General features: G+C 38.3%; 1 protein-coding gene across 1 annotated transcript in view; it reads right to left on the bottom strand.

Moving 5' to 3' along the window:
• Positions 1–18,094, bottom strand: part of LOC138028926 (DNA polymerase epsilon catalytic subunit A-like) — a 53,801-nt gene extending 35,707 nt beyond the window's left edge. The window contains exons 1-20 of the mRNA XM_068876571.1: positions 17,878–18,094; positions 17,578–17,710; positions 14,734–14,814; positions 14,046–14,090; positions 13,142–13,234; positions 12,740–12,819; positions 11,591–11,740; positions 11,093–11,147; positions 10,654–10,731; positions 9,745–9,852; positions 7,000–7,110; positions 6,788–6,873; positions 5,953–6,008; positions 4,799–4,923; positions 3,989–4,060; positions 3,762–3,875; positions 2,825–2,917; positions 1,982–2,101; positions 1,364–1,471; positions 518–646 (exon numbers count right to left, since the gene is read on the bottom strand). Coding sequence (XP_068732672.1) covers positions 518–646; positions 1,364–1,471; positions 1,982–2,101; positions 2,825–2,917; positions 3,762–3,875; positions 3,989–4,060; positions 4,799–4,923; positions 5,953–6,008; positions 6,788–6,873; positions 7,000–7,110; positions 9,745–9,852; positions 10,654–10,731; positions 11,093–11,147; positions 11,591–11,740; positions 12,740–12,819; positions 13,142–13,234; positions 14,046–14,090; positions 14,734–14,814; positions 17,578–17,710; positions 17,878–17,957 — 1,917 coding nt within the window. The 5' untranslated portion in view covers positions 17,958–18,094. The remainder of the gene's footprint in view (positions 1–517; positions 647–1,363; positions 1,472–1,981; positions 2,102–2,824; positions 2,918–3,761; positions 3,876–3,988; positions 4,061–4,798; positions 4,924–5,952; positions 6,009–6,787; positions 6,874–6,999; positions 7,111–9,744; positions 9,853–10,653; positions 10,732–11,092; positions 11,148–11,590; positions 11,741–12,739; positions 12,820–13,141; positions 13,235–14,045; positions 14,091–14,733; positions 14,815–17,577; positions 17,711–17,877) is intronic.

The following is an 18,094-nucleotide window of genomic DNA, read 5'->3' as shown; positions in this document are numbered from 1 at the left end:
TGATGATAGTCTCTAAACATTTTTGTATCACGTCGCAAAAGTGGCTTGCATTTTTTCGTTAATTTCGAGCCCTGTTCAAACCATACAAACTCTACCATACTCATTATGTAAAGAGCTGCAAACATCTAAGCCAATTAGCATAAAATTTATACGCCCCAGTTTCTCTTTGATAAGAATTTAACTCAGCAATTTTAAATGCGCAACACATGAAGCCCATCTTCTTGCTGTGACCGTATGCAAAATTTCTCAGGGTCCAAAGTGCACTTCCAGAAACTGGAAGTCCGTTGTGATTGGTCTACGTAGATTCCGGCTCGTTTCAGCTGACGCTCGTGGGTGAGGAATGCGTGACGTACCCCCATATAGTAAACAGAACATTACATGGCCACTTGAGGATATACATTAATATTTTTGTCTTATTGTGTTGATAATAATTATTATAATCTCTCAGCACTGAAAGAGAAAAAATTTGTGTCCCCATGAGGTCCTTAATATCTTCTATACTATCAATTTAACTCACCTGAAGTCTGTTGGTGAGAATTATATTTGGATACATAGCACCCACATCCAGATGATAAATCAAAGGGTTCTCCAGTCTGGCGGGAGTATCTCGTAAACTACAAAGTTTGTCTTTGATCTCAGAGCAGACCTGGCAAAGAGACACCATAATCATTTTTGAGTACAGAATTTACCCAAATACAATCTGAGGATCACTTTCTTAAACGCCAAAGTGAAGTTTAGTTAAAATGCTTGTAATAAACCACTACATTTAAATCGTGAAAAATAAAATACTAAATGTCTCACTTTGAGAATACAGAGAAGTGGAGGCTGGTTAAACAGCAACATTTTAAAATCTGTTTAGTGATATTATCTGAGGCCAGCATTTATTTCAATGATTATTTCAATGCAATGCAATGACAAGGGAAGGATTTTCTCTCACAGTCATGCAATGCTAATTGTGCAAAAAAAAAATAGCCGACAAATTTATTGTAAAGCTGCAACTGAGAATACAATGAACTCTTACGGCTTTATTTGTGGTTGTGGCACAGAGCCATCATCCATGTTTGACCTTAAAATTGGCAGCTGGTTTGAGTAGAATAACTGCCTATTGCCATCATCAAAATGATTTTTAACTTTTAGTTAGGTTTAACTGACCTGCAAATAACTTCTGATAGATTTAAGAATGTATTAGTGAATAGGCTTATTTTTAAATAATTTATGATCTTTAGTTATTTTTTTGTGTAATTTTTTTATACATTTGCAAATGAAACTTAAGATATGTCTTTATCTTACAATAAATAAAGATTAAATTATTATTATTTTCGAATTATGGAAAAGCACAAGTCTTGCTTCATTGTTTCAATACCTCATAAAAATTTGTAACAGTTTCAAAAGGAATGTTTTCCTCCTCCACAATGGCATGTCGCATGGTGCTTTCCACACTGTCTATTAATTTCTGAAATGCATCTGGTACCTTTAATTTACAAAAAGTCAAAATAACATCAATAATCATAGGTAATGAACTTCTCAAACTCATTAATAATTCATGAAGTGACCAGCCAATAAATGTCTCTTTTGGGCATGTGTACAGTCACATGCTTTGGTGTTTTCAGTGCCTCCGCCTTTACTGGGCCAAACTTTGTATCTAGGATTTTATTGAACAGTATTTTTTAATAAATGTGGCTATGGGACTTTGCCCGTAGCCGTTTACTTTAATTGTTGATTGGTTCCATTTTTTCCCAGTAAACATAGCTCAGGCAAGGCAGCATTATTGGGTTGTGCTTATACATTAAAGGGGAAAAGAGGGCATAAATAATCATAGTGTAATGAGAACTTTGAACCAAGGTAATGCAAAACCATAGCAATTCGCTAATTACTTTCGACACTCAATTAAATACCGCTCTATTGAAGGCAATGCCATCAGGTTTAGTGCGGGTAAACACCATCGTGACAAAAATTAAAAAAATCGAGAGAAAAAACTAACCAATCGGAATCTGCAAGGAATGTCGCTTCTAAACACACCCGACTCCAAAGCTTCAACATGTCCTCCAACATAAGTTTCTGAGTCCAGAACATGGCCGTCATTGGTTAGTTTATTGAATACCTGTCAATAAAATGATACAGATTTCATGAAGAAATTTTTTTTACCTAAAACAAACCATTTCCAAATGCATGAAAAATGATCTTTTAATTTCACCCTTATATTCACATCCAAAAAAGAAAGGATTGAATTTGGAAATTGGCAGGTACAAAAGTCGGACCGGATCAACTCAGATTGCTTAACTCCGATTGCTCAACTCGGACCAAGCCAAAAACTGTTTTGTAAACCAAAACTATTCAATGTTTGCCTCAATTTCACCAAGGTTAGCTTAAAGAGATCTGAGATGAGCACCAATCCAAATTGATCTGGTCCGACTTTTGTACCTGCCTTTTTAACAATTAGACCCGTGGCCCTTGAGGGCAAAGGGTCTAATTATTTTAGTATCATCCAACTAGTCGGACAGAAAAGGCAATAATTAAGTTAGCAAATGCAAGTTGAAGAAATATTTATTTGGGAACAAAACGAAAGGAAGCCTCACGCTTTTCGCTACTCGAGGAATATTACTAATAGTCCTCTAGTAGCGTAGCCAATTAAAATGCAGGATTTGCATTAGTCCACTAGTTGGGTGATACTAATTGGAAATAGTCTATTTTGTGAATATATCAGGAAAACCTCCCCTGCTAAAATGCTCTGCTTCCAATTGCACTCTTCAGTTTTCAACACAAAGTTAGACTGATTAAAAGCAAAAACCTTGTAAAGGCATTTAAAACAAATGACTAAACATACTTGCTCTTGTTTGTTTGGGTAAATAATGTTCGCATGAAATGCTTGAACCATCAACAGAGCCTCACAGAGTGTCCCTGAGCCTTTCCGAAGAACCTGCATATTGCAAGAAATTATAAAATCATTATAAAGTTAGGATGGAGGAACTAAGATCAGATCAGATAATTTATTTAACTCAACTCAAAACAACAAATAAGTAAAGAATAAAAAAGTTGAGATTTACAAACAACAAAAGTCATAAATAAAGGAAAATAAGTACAAATAATGAGTGAGTTGGGATCATCCAAGTAGCAGTGGCTAATCTAGTGGATGACCCCAACAAAGAGAAAAAGAAAAAAAATACATACAAAGTGAACACAGAGAAAATTCTGTTCTTTAGGATAAAAAGTATTTCTTCATACGCTAGGCTAGTAATTAAGGAGTGTAAGAATTACATGTAAGCATAGAGTTCTTGACGGTGTTACGAAATAGTGAAAGAGAATATGACTTAGTGACAGACAAGGGCAAAGAATTCCAAAGACGAGAGCCAGTGAATTTCAATGAATGTAAACCATATTGGGTAGTGTTAACAGAAGTGATATAAAGATAAACATTACAAGACTGGCGAGTGGAGTAGGAGGGAACAGAAGAGGCGAAAGGTTAAGTTACTTAATTAAGTAACCTCAATAATGATTTTGGTCAAAGGTGTTAGGACTTTTTTTACTGTTTTTTTCTCTTGTGCAGTTGAAATCAGTTATTGTAGGACTTACTACACACTACTCCTCTCGCTGTCTTCTCTCCTGACAATAGGGAGCTTAAGCAATGATGGCTACGACCACAAATACATAAGCTTATTGTATATTTTTAAACTCGTGCCATGCCAGCTAAAGCAAGTTATCATGGATTTCATCAAAGTTTGGCTTCTCTTGTATCACTGTAAGTATGAACTTGATTGACTTACCTCATCAGGCTCCATAGGGATGATAGTGCACAAAGCAAAAATAAATGGATGGACATATTTCATATAAAGGTAGTAGGTTGCTACAGCATCAGACACGGAATAATTTGCCAATTCCTAGAGAATGTTAAAGGAAAGAAAATGAGAACAGTATCAAATCCACCACAGGTAGTCTTAATCAGCTGTTGAAGTCAATTTTAAGACTATTAAATTAAAAAAATCATGCTTACCTGTGGTTGTTCACTTGCCATGCGGCACATTTCCTCCGGATCAAGTTCAATAGGATCATAACGAAGCTTTGCCTAGGTAAGAATAAGGATGAAAAATGAATGTTAATTTTGTAAATATCAATAATTTTGATCACAGCAAGAAAAGTACACCATCCTTGGTAACTGAAGGACCACTTGCCTTTAGTTTTTAATACTGTATAGATATGAACCAGACAGAGGTTAACCAATACAAGCTACAAATAAGTAGACTTTTCACATCAACTGTCATACTGCAACATTGGCAAACACAGATTTTTAAATGTCAGCTTGGATCCTTGAGTTCTTGGACATTTTGGTGGACTATTGATTAATACATGTAAGGGGCAATTTCATGTTCCCCAACCAAGCAACCCTGTTCTAATGAGTAGGTGCCTGAAATACAAAATAATAGCCCGTGGCTAGGCTGAGAAGATTTGACGGCAAGGGTGTAGTCTGCTTCTTAGACTGGCTGGACATAGTAGAAGTAAAAGGTAAAGGTAAAGGTCCTTATTTTAATGAGAGTAGCATGTGACAGTCAGCTATAGTTAGTGATGAGCTTGTAGCCCTAGGTGTGCAACTTTTACCCCCCCCCCCCCCCTTCCTCCGCAAATGTTCCCTTTTACCGGTATTCAAAGCTACAGCTACCCAGATAAGAGGAAAGTCAAAACAGACGTTGATGGAATGAGATGGGGATCGAATTGGTGACCTCCAGCTCACTGAGCTATAAAGTGCCCCAGGCAACCACAAGCTAAGGTAGTTAGCTGAAGGAACACTACAATGTGTAATTCTTACCTTGGTGGTGGCCTTGAGGTTTTGACTGCCAACAGGAAGATAACTGTCTCTTTTTACCCATCTGAAGGCATCCATGTGGATTGCAGGCCTGCTTTTGTACTCCCCCTGAGCATCAGCGACAAAGCCTTGGGAAAGAAATCAAAAATTAAACCTTTCAAAAAGGGTGGAGTAACAACAGGGAATGGACAAACTACTGGTACAATATTTTCAATCACTGGTTTAAAACATTACAGTAATATTATTTTCACCAATAGGGGTGACCTGAAAACACTGATCCTCGGTCCATGGACCACCCTACAGACCAGGTTCACCCACTGCCTTATGAACCGGTCCATGGACTACCCCTACGGACCCCCTCCATGGTAAAGTCACTTCTTACCAGGCAGAAGGCTCATCAGGCCGGCGCTTATCTCCGGTTTCTGTAGCATGAAGCGACTAGGAGTATTTATACTCCCCCCTGGATGGGATGCTAGTCCATCGCAGGGTTACCCCCAGCATTACGCCGGTACCCATTTATACACCTGGGTGGAGAGAGGCACCGTGAGAGTAAAGTGTCTTGCCCAAGAACACAACACAATGTGCCCGGCCAGGCCCCGAACCCAGACCACTCGATCTGGTGTCGAGCACACTAACCATGAGGCCACCGGCCTCCCAGCTCCATGATGGTCCCCCTCCATGGACCAACCCAAAACAACATAGAAATAACTATAAATAAAGTAAAAGAAATAACTGAAAATTTGACTGACCGGTTCTCTGGATAAACCACTCGTGTCAGGGAATCTTAACTGTTACGTTCCTCAAATCAGACTTGGGCGCAAGGTATTAAATCACATATTGCCACTTCCTTCCTTGTGGACCATGTGTTGAAAAAAATACTAAGTTCATTTTCAACCATTTTGTTCGGAAGAGAGATTGTAAGGCCTGGGGCGAGTTCATAAACCTTGGGGAGAATGATCCGAACAAAACGGCTGAAGGAAAATGAACACAAACAGAACTGACTTATTGTCGGTCTTCTTCCAAGGACTCCAGTCCATAACAAAAGAGGTAGCAATAGATGTGATTAATATACCTTGTGCCTGAGCCTGAGTCCATTAAATTTGTGGAGCACAACGGTTGAGATTATTTTGTCTAAGCATCTTTTGCCATTTACTCACCAATTTCTTTGTACATGCTAACACCATGATGAGCTGCACGAGCTTCGACAAATGGCCTAAAGGGGACAAGTAAGACCTCACTCACAATAGCAATAATAATTATTATTGATGACAAAATACTGAAGTTAATGGCGAGGACTGACACCTCAAACGCCCTACCAAGCCGACAGTTGATGAGTAAAATCGTCTGCCATTAGACAGAGTAAAATTTGTCAAGTCTCAATCCCAGGAGTCAATGGGTTAATTTAGCCACATACACACGCATTGCATTCTTAAACTACCGAGTCTTTGACATCATTTTCTCCTCAACCCAGCTCTCTCAAGATTCTTAAGTTAGTAATGGCAGACCAATAAATAAGAAAGTTCCAGTTAAAATAAACAGGTGTATCTTTAAAATCAGAACTTAAAAACTTGGGGTCACTTAGTGTTTAGTTAACATAGTTTTGAAATCCAAAGAAAAAGAAGAATTGTTTTTTGGTTGTAGTAGCACTTTAAAACCTTCAAAAGTGAGAACATTGTTGTCGCAATCAATGCTGAATTGACCGTGACATTGCACAATCTTTTGTTTTCACTTTGCACAGGTTTGCAGATTAGTTGCGCACAATTTCATCGAAGGATTTGATTGGTTATCTTCTCGGAAAAAAAAGGTGTGTCTCGTGCAGGGTCAAGGCCAAAAGATACGGACAAAAAACATGAAATAAAGGAACTTGCCGAATTTCATAACCATCTCCAAGCATTAATTATGATGACATGGAAAGCATATGGCAAAACTGTATTGTATAATAGTATAGAGTGAGTTTACCTCATACGGTTATTTTTATCTATATATGCTTACCAATCAAAAGAGTCCCCGTTATAGGTCACAAAGATGTTTGGTTTGACTTCAAGGATGTGCTCAAAGAATCGGTTTAACAGGTTCGCCTGCAAAATGACAAAACCTTGAAATTACGATTTATTGATTTAAAGTCGAAAACCAGAAATAAAACTGAAGAGAACATTAAAAAGTCCTCTTGAAATTTGTTCTCATTGACACAAAAAAGTTCCTACCTCATCAGGCTCATTGATAACTGTAAATTGTCCTTCATACTCAGGTTTTGGAGTGTATTCAAAATCTTCAATATCCTCTGATACTATCTCTCGGTTGATGATCAAGTAACCCTGCAAGAATCACTGACAATTAATTTCTCACAGAACCTCAAATTAAAGTCCCCTTTCCTCCCACCAAGCTCTCTAATGGTTTCCTCTTCCTTTGTCAGATACATCTCGCAATAAAGAAAAAACTGCTCTATGAAAAATAACCCCCTTTGGACAAGCACATGTTCAAAGGGATTAATTGCACAACATACACCCTCTAGTATCAGATAGTAGTAGTTTTGTGTTTCATTTCGTGAGTTTGTACTGCTCTGTTTCGTTTTCTTCCCAACGTTGCCTTTCAATGGTTTGCTCAAGTAAGTAACCTTACCAGAACTGAAGTTGAGACTCTTTGTTGTCAGACTTTTCTATTACAAGACGTTTTACTTCTAACCTCCTGACGTTTTCATCTGCTAATTCTAGTTGTTCTTATTGGGACATCAGATTTTGCAGTCAAGAGAGTCAGGTTTTCATGGTACAATGACTCCTTCCACGGGTTATTTTCTAGACTCTCATCGTCTCTTCTGGACTGCTTAACTATAACGGTCTTTGTAATCCAGTTCCTTCTCTCCTAAATATTACCATGCAGCGCACTTTGTTCCAAGAGTAGGAGGACCATGTCGTTTGTGATTTTTTGGAATTTGGTTGCCCACTTGGCAACACTAACCAGACTCTTCCTGTGTTTGACCTTCATACCCATTGTGGTGTGTTGAATTTTCCTGCTGCCATTGCAGCCTATATTACCATTGAGATTTCACTCGGTCAAGTTGCAGGACCTTTCAATGAACCGCATTTTGCCAATGGCTTTGTGGTCACACCTCTTAACATGGTGGCCAAACATGATTCTCATGAACAGAGAGTAATAGTTAATTTAAGCTGGCCTTGTGGCACCTCCGTCAATGATGAAATTTCCTTCTGGTTACTTTTTTGGCAAGCTCCCCAAACTGAGTTATTCAACTATCGATGCCATCACCACAGCGATTTTTCACTGGGTCAAGGTTGCATGCTTTAGAAGCGCAGTCTCCAGAAAGCCTCCCATCAATTTCCAGTAGACTCACATGATTATCATTCACTTGGTTATACATGGGACAGTAAATTTTACTTTCACACAGTTTTAACTATGAGTTTAGGCTCAGCCACGATGGCATGACCAAAGATCTACCTCCACAGTCACTTGGATTCTCAACTGACACAGACTTTAATTATTTTGATGACTTTATTGGTGTTTCACAAGCTAATTTCCCACCACCTCATTTCAAGAAGCTTGGAGAATTGCTGCGTACACTTGGCTTGGAAGAATCTATTGACAAATCTTGTCCTCCTTCTCAAGTTATGGCCTGCTTGGGTGTTGAACTCAATACCCTAGACTTTACTTTATCTGTGGGTCCGGACAGTCTCTCCAAAATTGAGAACTTGCTACAGGAATGGCTACACAAACGTACAACTATGAAATCATCTCTCCAATCTTTGATAAGCAAGTTTGTATTTGTCTCCAAATGCATGCATCAAAGTTGACTTGGGTCTTCATTGCCCTGATTCTTTGTTTGTTATGGACTGAAAAATTCAGTCAGGATCATATTAATCTTAATTCTGAATCTCGTAAAGACATTCAATGGTGGTGCAGGGTTTTTGCATGACTATAATGGTGTGTCCATGATTAACACCGCCAACTAGTCATCCCCAGGCAGGGTGTTTACAACTGACGCTTGCCTTACTGCTTGTGGCAGCTTTTGTGAATATTATTATTTTCATGCAGAGTTTCCAGAGTTCATTCTAATCCAGTATCTTGAAATTAATTCCTTGGAACTTTTGACAATTGTTGTCGCACTCAAATTGTGAGACCCGCTTCTCCCAGTCTCTGCATACCACCGTGTGGTTCATCTTATTCCTTCTAGTTCTTGGCCTGCCTTGTTTCTTTTGCCCAGCCCATACAGCCCCACCATTCTTACTCAAGATCAATATATTGCTTTATTGCCGAGTTCCGTCAGGCGCTTCACGCAGCTGGTATCTCTAATGCTTTGTCCTTTCGAAGTCATTCATTTTGTCTGGGTGCCACTTCCTGGGCCTTTAATCAAGGTGTACCCGGTGAACTAATACAGCTATACAGAGACTGGACAAGTAATACGTATCAGGTTCATTTCCAATTTAGCATTGAATCAAAGCTAGCCTTCGCTCATCAGCTTCGTTTTGCTGTTCTTTCAGGTACTTCGCAGCTGTTCGCGCACAGTTCCGTTTGGTGGCAGACAGGTTTATTAGGCAAATCATTGTTTACTTGTAGTTCATATTCTTAATAAACTTCTCTCTTGCCAAACACGATTTGTGTTGTTTGTGTCCGGGGTTTAGTTGGGGAATTTTACGCCATTAGACAAGCACATGTTCAAAGGGATTAATTGCGCAACGTACACCATCTAGTATCAGGTTATAGTAGTTTCTTGTTTCATTTCAAGTCAGTTTGACTTCGAGAGTACACGTTTGGTTTTATGCTGATCTGTTTTATTTTCTTCCCACCCACCCTCCCAACCTGGGTGGGTGGCAAGGCAAATGATTGTTTACTTGTAGTTCGTATTCTTAAGAAACTTACCTCTTTGCTAAAAACGAATTTTATGTTGTTTGCGTCAGGGGTTTAGTTGGGGAATTAACAGGAATGACAAGTCAACAAACCTGTGCATCGATCATGTAAGAAATCATCATAATAGAGTCAGAGCTGGAGTCTGGGAATTTCAAAGGCAACTTTGTTGTTTCAATATCGAAGGCTAGTACCACAGGATCCTAGAGATTAAAGATTAAAATCAAACAAGGTTGAATATCATTGATTATAAATCAACAAGAAGCAGTATTAACAACATTTACTGTAGCAAAAATTCCCATTAAATTTAAGTCTTAACATCACTGATTACATCCAAAACTTGCAGGACATTCGTAAGGTTAGTTGACATCTTAAGATTTAAATGTTCTGGATAGGAATATGGTCCTACATCATGATACGCCAGTGAACAAGATACATGTACCGATAAACTAAGAGGGAGATCGAAGGTTTGAAATCCTTGCCACACCAACATTCAGGGTTTAAAATAGTGATAACTTTCTATCAAGGAGGTGCTGATTTTGTAATGACATTAGCAAGTGGCAGGAATGATTTGAAATTGAAATTTCCCACCAAAGTCACTTTGGCTATTACCCTAGCATCTTGGAAGAAATGTTATTCCACATTGAGCAATACTGAAAGTACAGAGAACATGACATTGTATATGTTGTGATTCAAATAATTATTGTTTCCTGGTTTAAAATTTTTCAAACCAGTTCAATTTTGATTTTTCTTTGTCTGATACTCATTATCATAATATGAAACAAAGGAAAAACAAAATTGAACTGATTTAATCCATTGATTCCTGGGAGTGAGACTTAAACAGATTTTACTCTGTCTAACAACAGACGATTTTACCTGTCAACTGGAGGCGTCCTAGGGAGTTTGAGGTGCCAATGGGTTAAAAAATCTTGAACCAGGAAAAAATTGAACCACAACATAATATTTTTGTCACATCATCTTTACTGACACTATCATTAACGCACCGGTCTGTCCAGGAGGTCATCTCTCCTTGACAACTCAGGATGAATTCCTCCACGCACTTTAACGTTATACCAGTGGCCCTAAAAAGGACAAAACATTCACCTCCATAGCAAAGGTAATTGCAACGTTAATTAGAATAGTTACTCGCACGCCTCTCCTACAGGACTGATGAAAAAAATATTCATGAAAAGACACAACAGCTGAATGGTTACTTGCACAGCCCTTAATCACATACACGTACAACTTATATGTAGTTAGAAACGTAAATTCATAATGAAACCTTGCATGCGCATGTATTGATCCCGATCCACACATAACAAGTCAGCACTTACACTCACTCTTTGACAGCTAAATAAAAGGCAAGGTTTATCAACACCAATTCATTGGACAATAATAATTATAATATTATTATTGATTCCATAGCGTACTTTTTTAGCTTACCACAAAAATCTTTAGATCAATAGCAACTCGGACATGATATGGTACATCATATTCCCTGGAAAAAACAAAGGTTAACTTGGAGTAAGTATTTTTAAGTCAAAACTCCTTTTTTTAACATCCTTAATCAAACTGTGTGGGCCAAGTTGACAGTCTCGACCTGATTCTTGAAACTTGATTCTCACGCCAAGAAGGTCGAGAAGTTCGAGTTTCGAGACACGAGAATCAAGAATCAAGAGTCAAGAAAGAAGAACTTTGGAACACGTATAAACTCTAAAAGAATTGAAGAAAGTGATTTATGTCTCAAAGAAATGAACAATTACACTAACAGAACCATTATTTTCTACACAATATTCATGTCGACTCTAAGCAGGCTCTCAATGTTCTTGGCTGGCAAGAAAAATGCATGTAGAAATAAAACATCACACTTTTATCATCCACTTTTTCTGTAAAAAATACACGAGTTTAGACGTTCACTCTAAATGCAGGCTCTCAACATACCTGATGTCAATCACATTTGACATTTGATCAGCATTCCTTCTGTTTGCAGCAATCATTTCGTCTTCATTCATATCGGCACCAATCACAATATTGTAAGCTGCATGTGTTTTGGCTTGTTCTTTGTTCTTTTGAACAGCTGTCATAATGTTACTTGAAACAAGACAAGCACAGGTTTTAACATACATGTAGAGCATGAATGTTAAATTCTGAGCTGTTAAAATTGTGGATTTATTATGATCCCGGTTTTTGAGGTGTTTTACAAAAAGATTGGTCACACATATCTACTTCTAAATTTGTTTGCAACAAGGTCAGGCTTTTCATTGACGAACATGAATACGGGTAATTACAAGATCAGACTTGGATTGTTTTATCCAAGGCAAAACTACAAAAATGTAGTAGAACTGTACTGTGTATAAGAGCGAAAAAACTCAAACATGGATTTTCAACGTCCAAGATCAACCAAGATCAAGGCACTTACGCCTCAGACGAAATGTTCACTTGATCAAGACCTGATACCTTTTTATATTTGTCCATGTGTGCTGTTTGTTGCATTGAACTGGAACTGCATACATGCATGGTGAGAATTCAGACCAAATTTTAAAAGAATATTAATAGATTAATAAGAATAGATTTATAGATTTGAAAGCTGAAGGATAAAACAAAACATACACGTACATGTATATGTACATTTGTTTTCGCACCATCGATATGAATGCCATTCACCCATCGGCACAAATAACTTCACGTTGACACATTTGTGTGATTTTCACTGAATCTCTGCGTCATGCAGCTACGTGTAATTGACAGCCATCTTGGTAGATGCAAAACAGCTGCACTTTGATGTCAAGCGCTTCGAATCATCAGCTGTGGGAAAGCTGTCAAACTGCTGCCTTTCAGCTGTAGATCCACTTTACAGCTATTTTGCAGCTATTGTGCTTCTCGTTTTGCACGGACATGGCTCAATTGCTAGGATTCCCAGCCTTGGGAGCAGTTTCCATTGAAGAGCTGCCTGCCTATAGTGGAAGCTCAGGATGTCTCAGGCACCCAACCTCCACTTGGCAATGGAGTTTTTAACCACCTATTCTTAAAAGATGCCTGTGATAAAAATTAAGGAGAACCAAAAAATAATGAAGTGGTCAAAATCTGTACCTCTTCACTTTCTTCAAATCATTGACTGTTTGAAATGATAACTTGATGTAATTCCTTTTAAGTCCAACAAGATGATTGTTCTAAATGAAAATAAACAAAAAAATTCGAAAAAATTAATACTCGTATTACAAAGAACACATCTAAAATGCTCCAGCTACTGCAACAGCTTACATATTGGACCCAAATCTACCTCAATCCTTATATATATCCTCACCCTAAACAAAGAATTCAATTGCTATACATTTGCAAGAAGGACAAGTGGTGCACGGTTTAAGGACGAGATAGATAACACCAGTGTGTCAACTACCATAAACCATGGTGGCCCCGGGTAGCTTATGGTGGTGCTAATCCCTTTAAAATAACTAAAATATAAAATTAACCACCTTTTCTTTTTGCTCTTACCAAATCTAGATCTTCTTTTGCTACTGTTTCTATACTTGCAATCGAGCCACCAAACTTTCTGTTCAAGAAAGTGGCCACTTCCCGGTCAGTATCCTGTTACATGAGAAATCATTTGCTGCTATTAATATGGTAAATATCACTCACAAGAATTTATTATATAAATTCTTAAATTTTAAAACTTGGATATTGGTTTTCTAGGCAATCCGATTGGCTCACTCAATCCAAATTATCAACCTATAAGAAACCACATGACATCATATGAAAAAATGATTGCAACAGTGGTTTAGTGAAGTTGAAACAACAGATCATTTTGTAAAATTGGGATGGTTCAGAGTTAGTAAAGTAACAAGTATTTCATCCCTGCTTTCTGAATATGTCCCATATAACCCTTTCCAACGCGAGATTGAGAGTTATAGATTTTAGATTGTGCTCTATTGGGATCAACTGTTTTTAGTTGGTTGGGTTGGTTGCGTTTTTTAGTGTTCTATTCGGAAAAGCCACTTTAGGTTGGTTTGGTTCATCAGCTTATTCAACCGGCATCAAACAAGGTTGAAATGGTTGAAAAAGCATTGGCAGAAACCGCTGTCGTTTACGCAAGCCATTTAAAGACAGCCGCAGGCTCCTGCCGATGTTGCTTTCCCTCAATTTGTCAATGCTGAGAAGTCTGGTGATAACTATATTCCCAGGAGTTACCGCGTTTCAACCGAAAACAGTTGGAAAAGTGTTCTATTGGGAAACCTCAACTCCTTCAACCTAAACCGGTTGCGGTTGAAACGGTTGATCCCAATAAAACACGACCTAACAAACGCCAGATGGTTTTACTACTCGCTGATTAAGGGTGCTTTAGGTTTGAGTAGGTTAATTGAAATTTGAAAGCAACCAGCAAGAACAAGGTGAGACTAACCTTTTTTGCAAGGATGTAGAAATAAGGCTTGTATGGCAAGGGCACCTGAAAGCAGTTTAGAAAGTATGATGTTTCAAAAGAACAAGCCAAATGGACCTGAGACCTGTAAACACTGGATCCTGGATATTATTACAATAACAAATCAAAAGATGATTGAGAAATACACAAAGAGGTATTAATCTCTATGAAAAACTCCCTGGGCTCTTCTCATAACATGTGTAAACTTAAATGGCATTGTTTAAGGTCCAAAGGTCAACCCGTGGCAAACGCTGAACTGTCCTTACAGCAAGTTTTGATCAAGTGTTGTAAAATCAAAACCAAGGTAATTACTTTGGCCAATCAAAAGGGACGGATACAATCCAGTAAACCAATCAAATCTTGAAGTAATTACACATAGCCATCACAAAGCAAGGGAAAATGTGCATGTGAAAGACACGATTGGTTTTGATTTCACTTGTGATTGGTTGAAAAAGTGAAGCGAGAACTTTGAACCAATCACTGACTGAAGTAATGCAAAACCAAAGCAATTCACTAATTACTTTCGACACTCAATTGAAAACCGCTCTAAAAAGATCATTGGTCTTAGAACCACATCTAGCAATCCTGGCTAGCCCAGAGACACCCTAGAGGATGACACATTCAGCACCCAACGTCTTTAACTCTTATCACATTAGCTTACAGTTCTTACCCTGAAACGACCTCCATCATCTTGAATAAAGTAAAGGTCCACAGCACTTATCAACTTTTTGTCATCGTCAATGATCTCTGTCTAAAAGAAAGAGAAGCAAGGAAAGGAATTTATTTAAGTGTCTAGTTTTCTAGTGCTGGAGCACTAACTGGGGACACTCTAAACTGAAATAAAAAATTAACGCTAATCGAACTAAATGTTGGTTTTTGAGGACGGGAAACCCGGAGTATCTGGAGAAAAACCTCTCGCAGCAGAGTAGAGAGCCAACAAACTCAACCCACATGAGACCAAGTCTGGCAATCTATTGTATGGAAAAGATGTGGGGCTGTGCTGGAAAAAATTAATATATACAGAGTCCATATCTTACGCCTGCAGAAACGGGTCCCGCTGCCTCATGTTTTTTGGTGACTATAAATTTCACACAATTCCTTTCTTCATCTCCCCTACTCTACAAATAAACTATCTTTATATCTTCTTTATCTCAAATCAGTTGCTATCTTAATGCACGATGTCTTCAATAATTTGTCGCCACCCCAAATAACTAATATATTTAATTTCTAATCGAATATTCACCCCTGTAACACAAGATCATTGTCAAGAGGTAATTTCTTTGTGCAATACTCTTGATTTGACAAGCAAAATAAATCATTTCCACGAAACGGTGTTTAACCCTTTAACACCCAAACTGGCCTAAACCAGCCAGACTAAGTATTTTACTCTGTCTAACGCCAGACGATTTTACTCGTCAATAGGGAACCCCCGTCAGTCAATGGGTTAAGAGTCTGGAATAGCAAACCTGTTGAAATGCATCACATGTCTAAACAAATTTTAAATGCAAAGTTCATGATTTGCTTCTTCAAAAATTCTTGAAGGCAGATGATTACATCGATCTACTTGATTTAATAAAAGACTGAAAATATCTTGAAAACTCAGTGTGTTATATTTGCATAATCCATCCTGCTCTTGTTAACATTATCTAAACATACTTGTATATTATATTTTGTACTATGGCTATGTTCGTTTAACCTAAGTATTCAAAGTAACAATCTCTTACAATTTTCTTTTCCTTTTTTTTAAATTCTAAATATTGTTAAGTAATCAGCTAAGTATCTTCCTCTAATCGTAAATCTTGTTTCTTTACTAGAACACAATTAGTCATAGTTTTGTCATTGTATTTGACTTTCTCTTGTTTTACCTGTTAGTTACTGTAAGGTTGAATTGTTGCGATTTGTCATACGTCAAAACCACTGCTCGCCTCAAATAGCTGTAGCTAACTGCGGGCAGTGCTTATTTTATGTTGAATGTCCTTTACCCTTTAATAAACTTGAACTTGAACTTGAACTTGCTGAAATGAGTTCCTCTAATGTTAAAATAGCAACTGAGGCACCTGAAAGGCCCACTTTCTGGCCAAATGTCATCAGCCATAATGCTTTGTAGAGGACAGGAATCTACAACTGTGACATTTTACCCTTGTTGTATTTTGGCCACTACAAGAAACAGTTGCAAAATAAGACTTTTCCTGAATCCTGTGGATAACAGAGCTAGAACTTCCTTTCCTTCCAGCAGAGAAGCCATTGCATTACATTGCTCAACCTCTAATTATGTTAAAGTTACAGTAAAATTGCAACAATCAATGATTTTCTCATTTCTGACCCTCATCTCTGCAGTACCCCTCTTCTTGTGTTTGTCAATGGTGACGTCACCACATAATTTAATTTCAGATAATCAGTAGTTTGTGTCCAAAATTTGGATGCTGCATTCAAATTTCAAGGCCATGTGGGGAGGCTGTCCCTCTACCCTCAACCCCAGTCCCTCGAAGTCAGTCAACAATGTTCAACAAAATTGAATGAGCGTTGAAACAAATGTTCAAGCCGTTTGCTTGGGCTTAATTCTGCGATGTAAACACAAAATACTGAATTGAACCTCTGTGGAATTTGAAGGGGTATCCATGCGACCTCAAATGATAATTACGTTATTTTTTATGCCTGTGATGCTCACAAAATACTGGTGAATTTTATAGTGATTACTGCAGAGTTGCTTTAAATTTAACATCCAAACTGATGCAAGCAAAAAGCGCCAAGGTGCTTCGAAACAACCTTGCACTTTCCAATCACTGGGAGATTAATAATGAATGATATGAAAAGATAACACATGACGCCATCAACGGGAGAGGACAAAACACGGAGCCTTACTCCATGGAGTACCCTATGGACTACCGAAATGGACTACCCTAAAAATACTATTTTGAATTCATTCTGTTGATCCATGTGTAAGCAGCATCTCAAATAGTGCTTACTTAAGCCTCAACACCCATTTTAAAAAGCATTGTTCAACAGTATTTAAGTCTAAGCACCGAGGCGCGATGGCCTCATGGTTAGTGTGCTCGACTCCGGAGCGTGTGGTCCGGGTTCGGGTCCTGGCCGGGGACATTGTGATGTGTTCTTGGGCAAGACACTTTACTCCCACAGTGCCTCTCTTCACCCAGGTGTATAAATGGGTACTAGCGTAATGCTGGGGGTAACCCTGCGATGGACTAGCATCCCATCCAGGGGGGAGTTCTAAATGCTCCTAGTCGCTTAATGCTATGGAAACCAGGTATAAGCACCGGCGTTTTGGGTCATTCGCTCGGAAAGCGCTTACCCTACCCAGTTAACAAAGGTTAGCTTTCCATTATTGTTGTGATGGCCGATTACTTCATGTAATAAGCTAACCTTTTTAAAATGGGTGCTTAGACTTAAATACTGTTGAACAATGCTGTTTAAAATGGGTTTTGAGGCTTAAGTAAGCACTATCCGCGTTTTGTCCTCTCCCTTTAAAAACTCAAAAGCAATACGTTTGGCTTACTGGGTGCATGTTGATCAGCCATCCCAGTCTATCCACAGAGTCTTTGTAGCGATCAAAGCCATACTTGACGTCCAAAACATCGTTGGAATGGATTCTGTTCACTCTTGCTTCGGTCGAAGCACCTTCATCAGGTCTGAGAAAAACATTGAAGATTCTTTGGTAAAATCACTAATAAATGTGTCGTTCTGTTCGCTCACTGTCAGCTTAATACTATCCACTGGATATCCACCGGATATTTTTCCAACTGTACGTAAATCATGAACAATGATACAATTTCAAAAATGACCACTTCATGTTTACCTGGACCGCGAACGAGTATCGCCTTCTTCGCTGTGCTCTTCGTCTCCTTTCTTTCTTTTCCCACTATTAAGAAGAACCATGGTTGCTTTCCCAACCCTTTTATTCGCGAACTTCGTTTTCCCTCTTGACTACACCATCATAGAGAAAACTGCATACAACCGATCGACCTGCCACATTATTTTAATTTGGCGGGAAAACGATAATCCACTGCTCATAT

This window comes from Montipora capricornis, chromosome 13 (genome assembly GCF_036669925.1).
Source record: "Montipora capricornis isolate CH-2021 chromosome 13, ASM3666992v2, whole genome shotgun sequence".
In the NCBI taxonomy this organism is placed as follows: domain Eukaryota; kingdom Metazoa; phylum Cnidaria; class Anthozoa; order Scleractinia; family Acroporidae; genus Montipora; species Montipora capricornis.
Note: the sequence above shows the minus strand (reverse complement) of the source record. Positions and strands in the feature narration are given on the sequence as shown.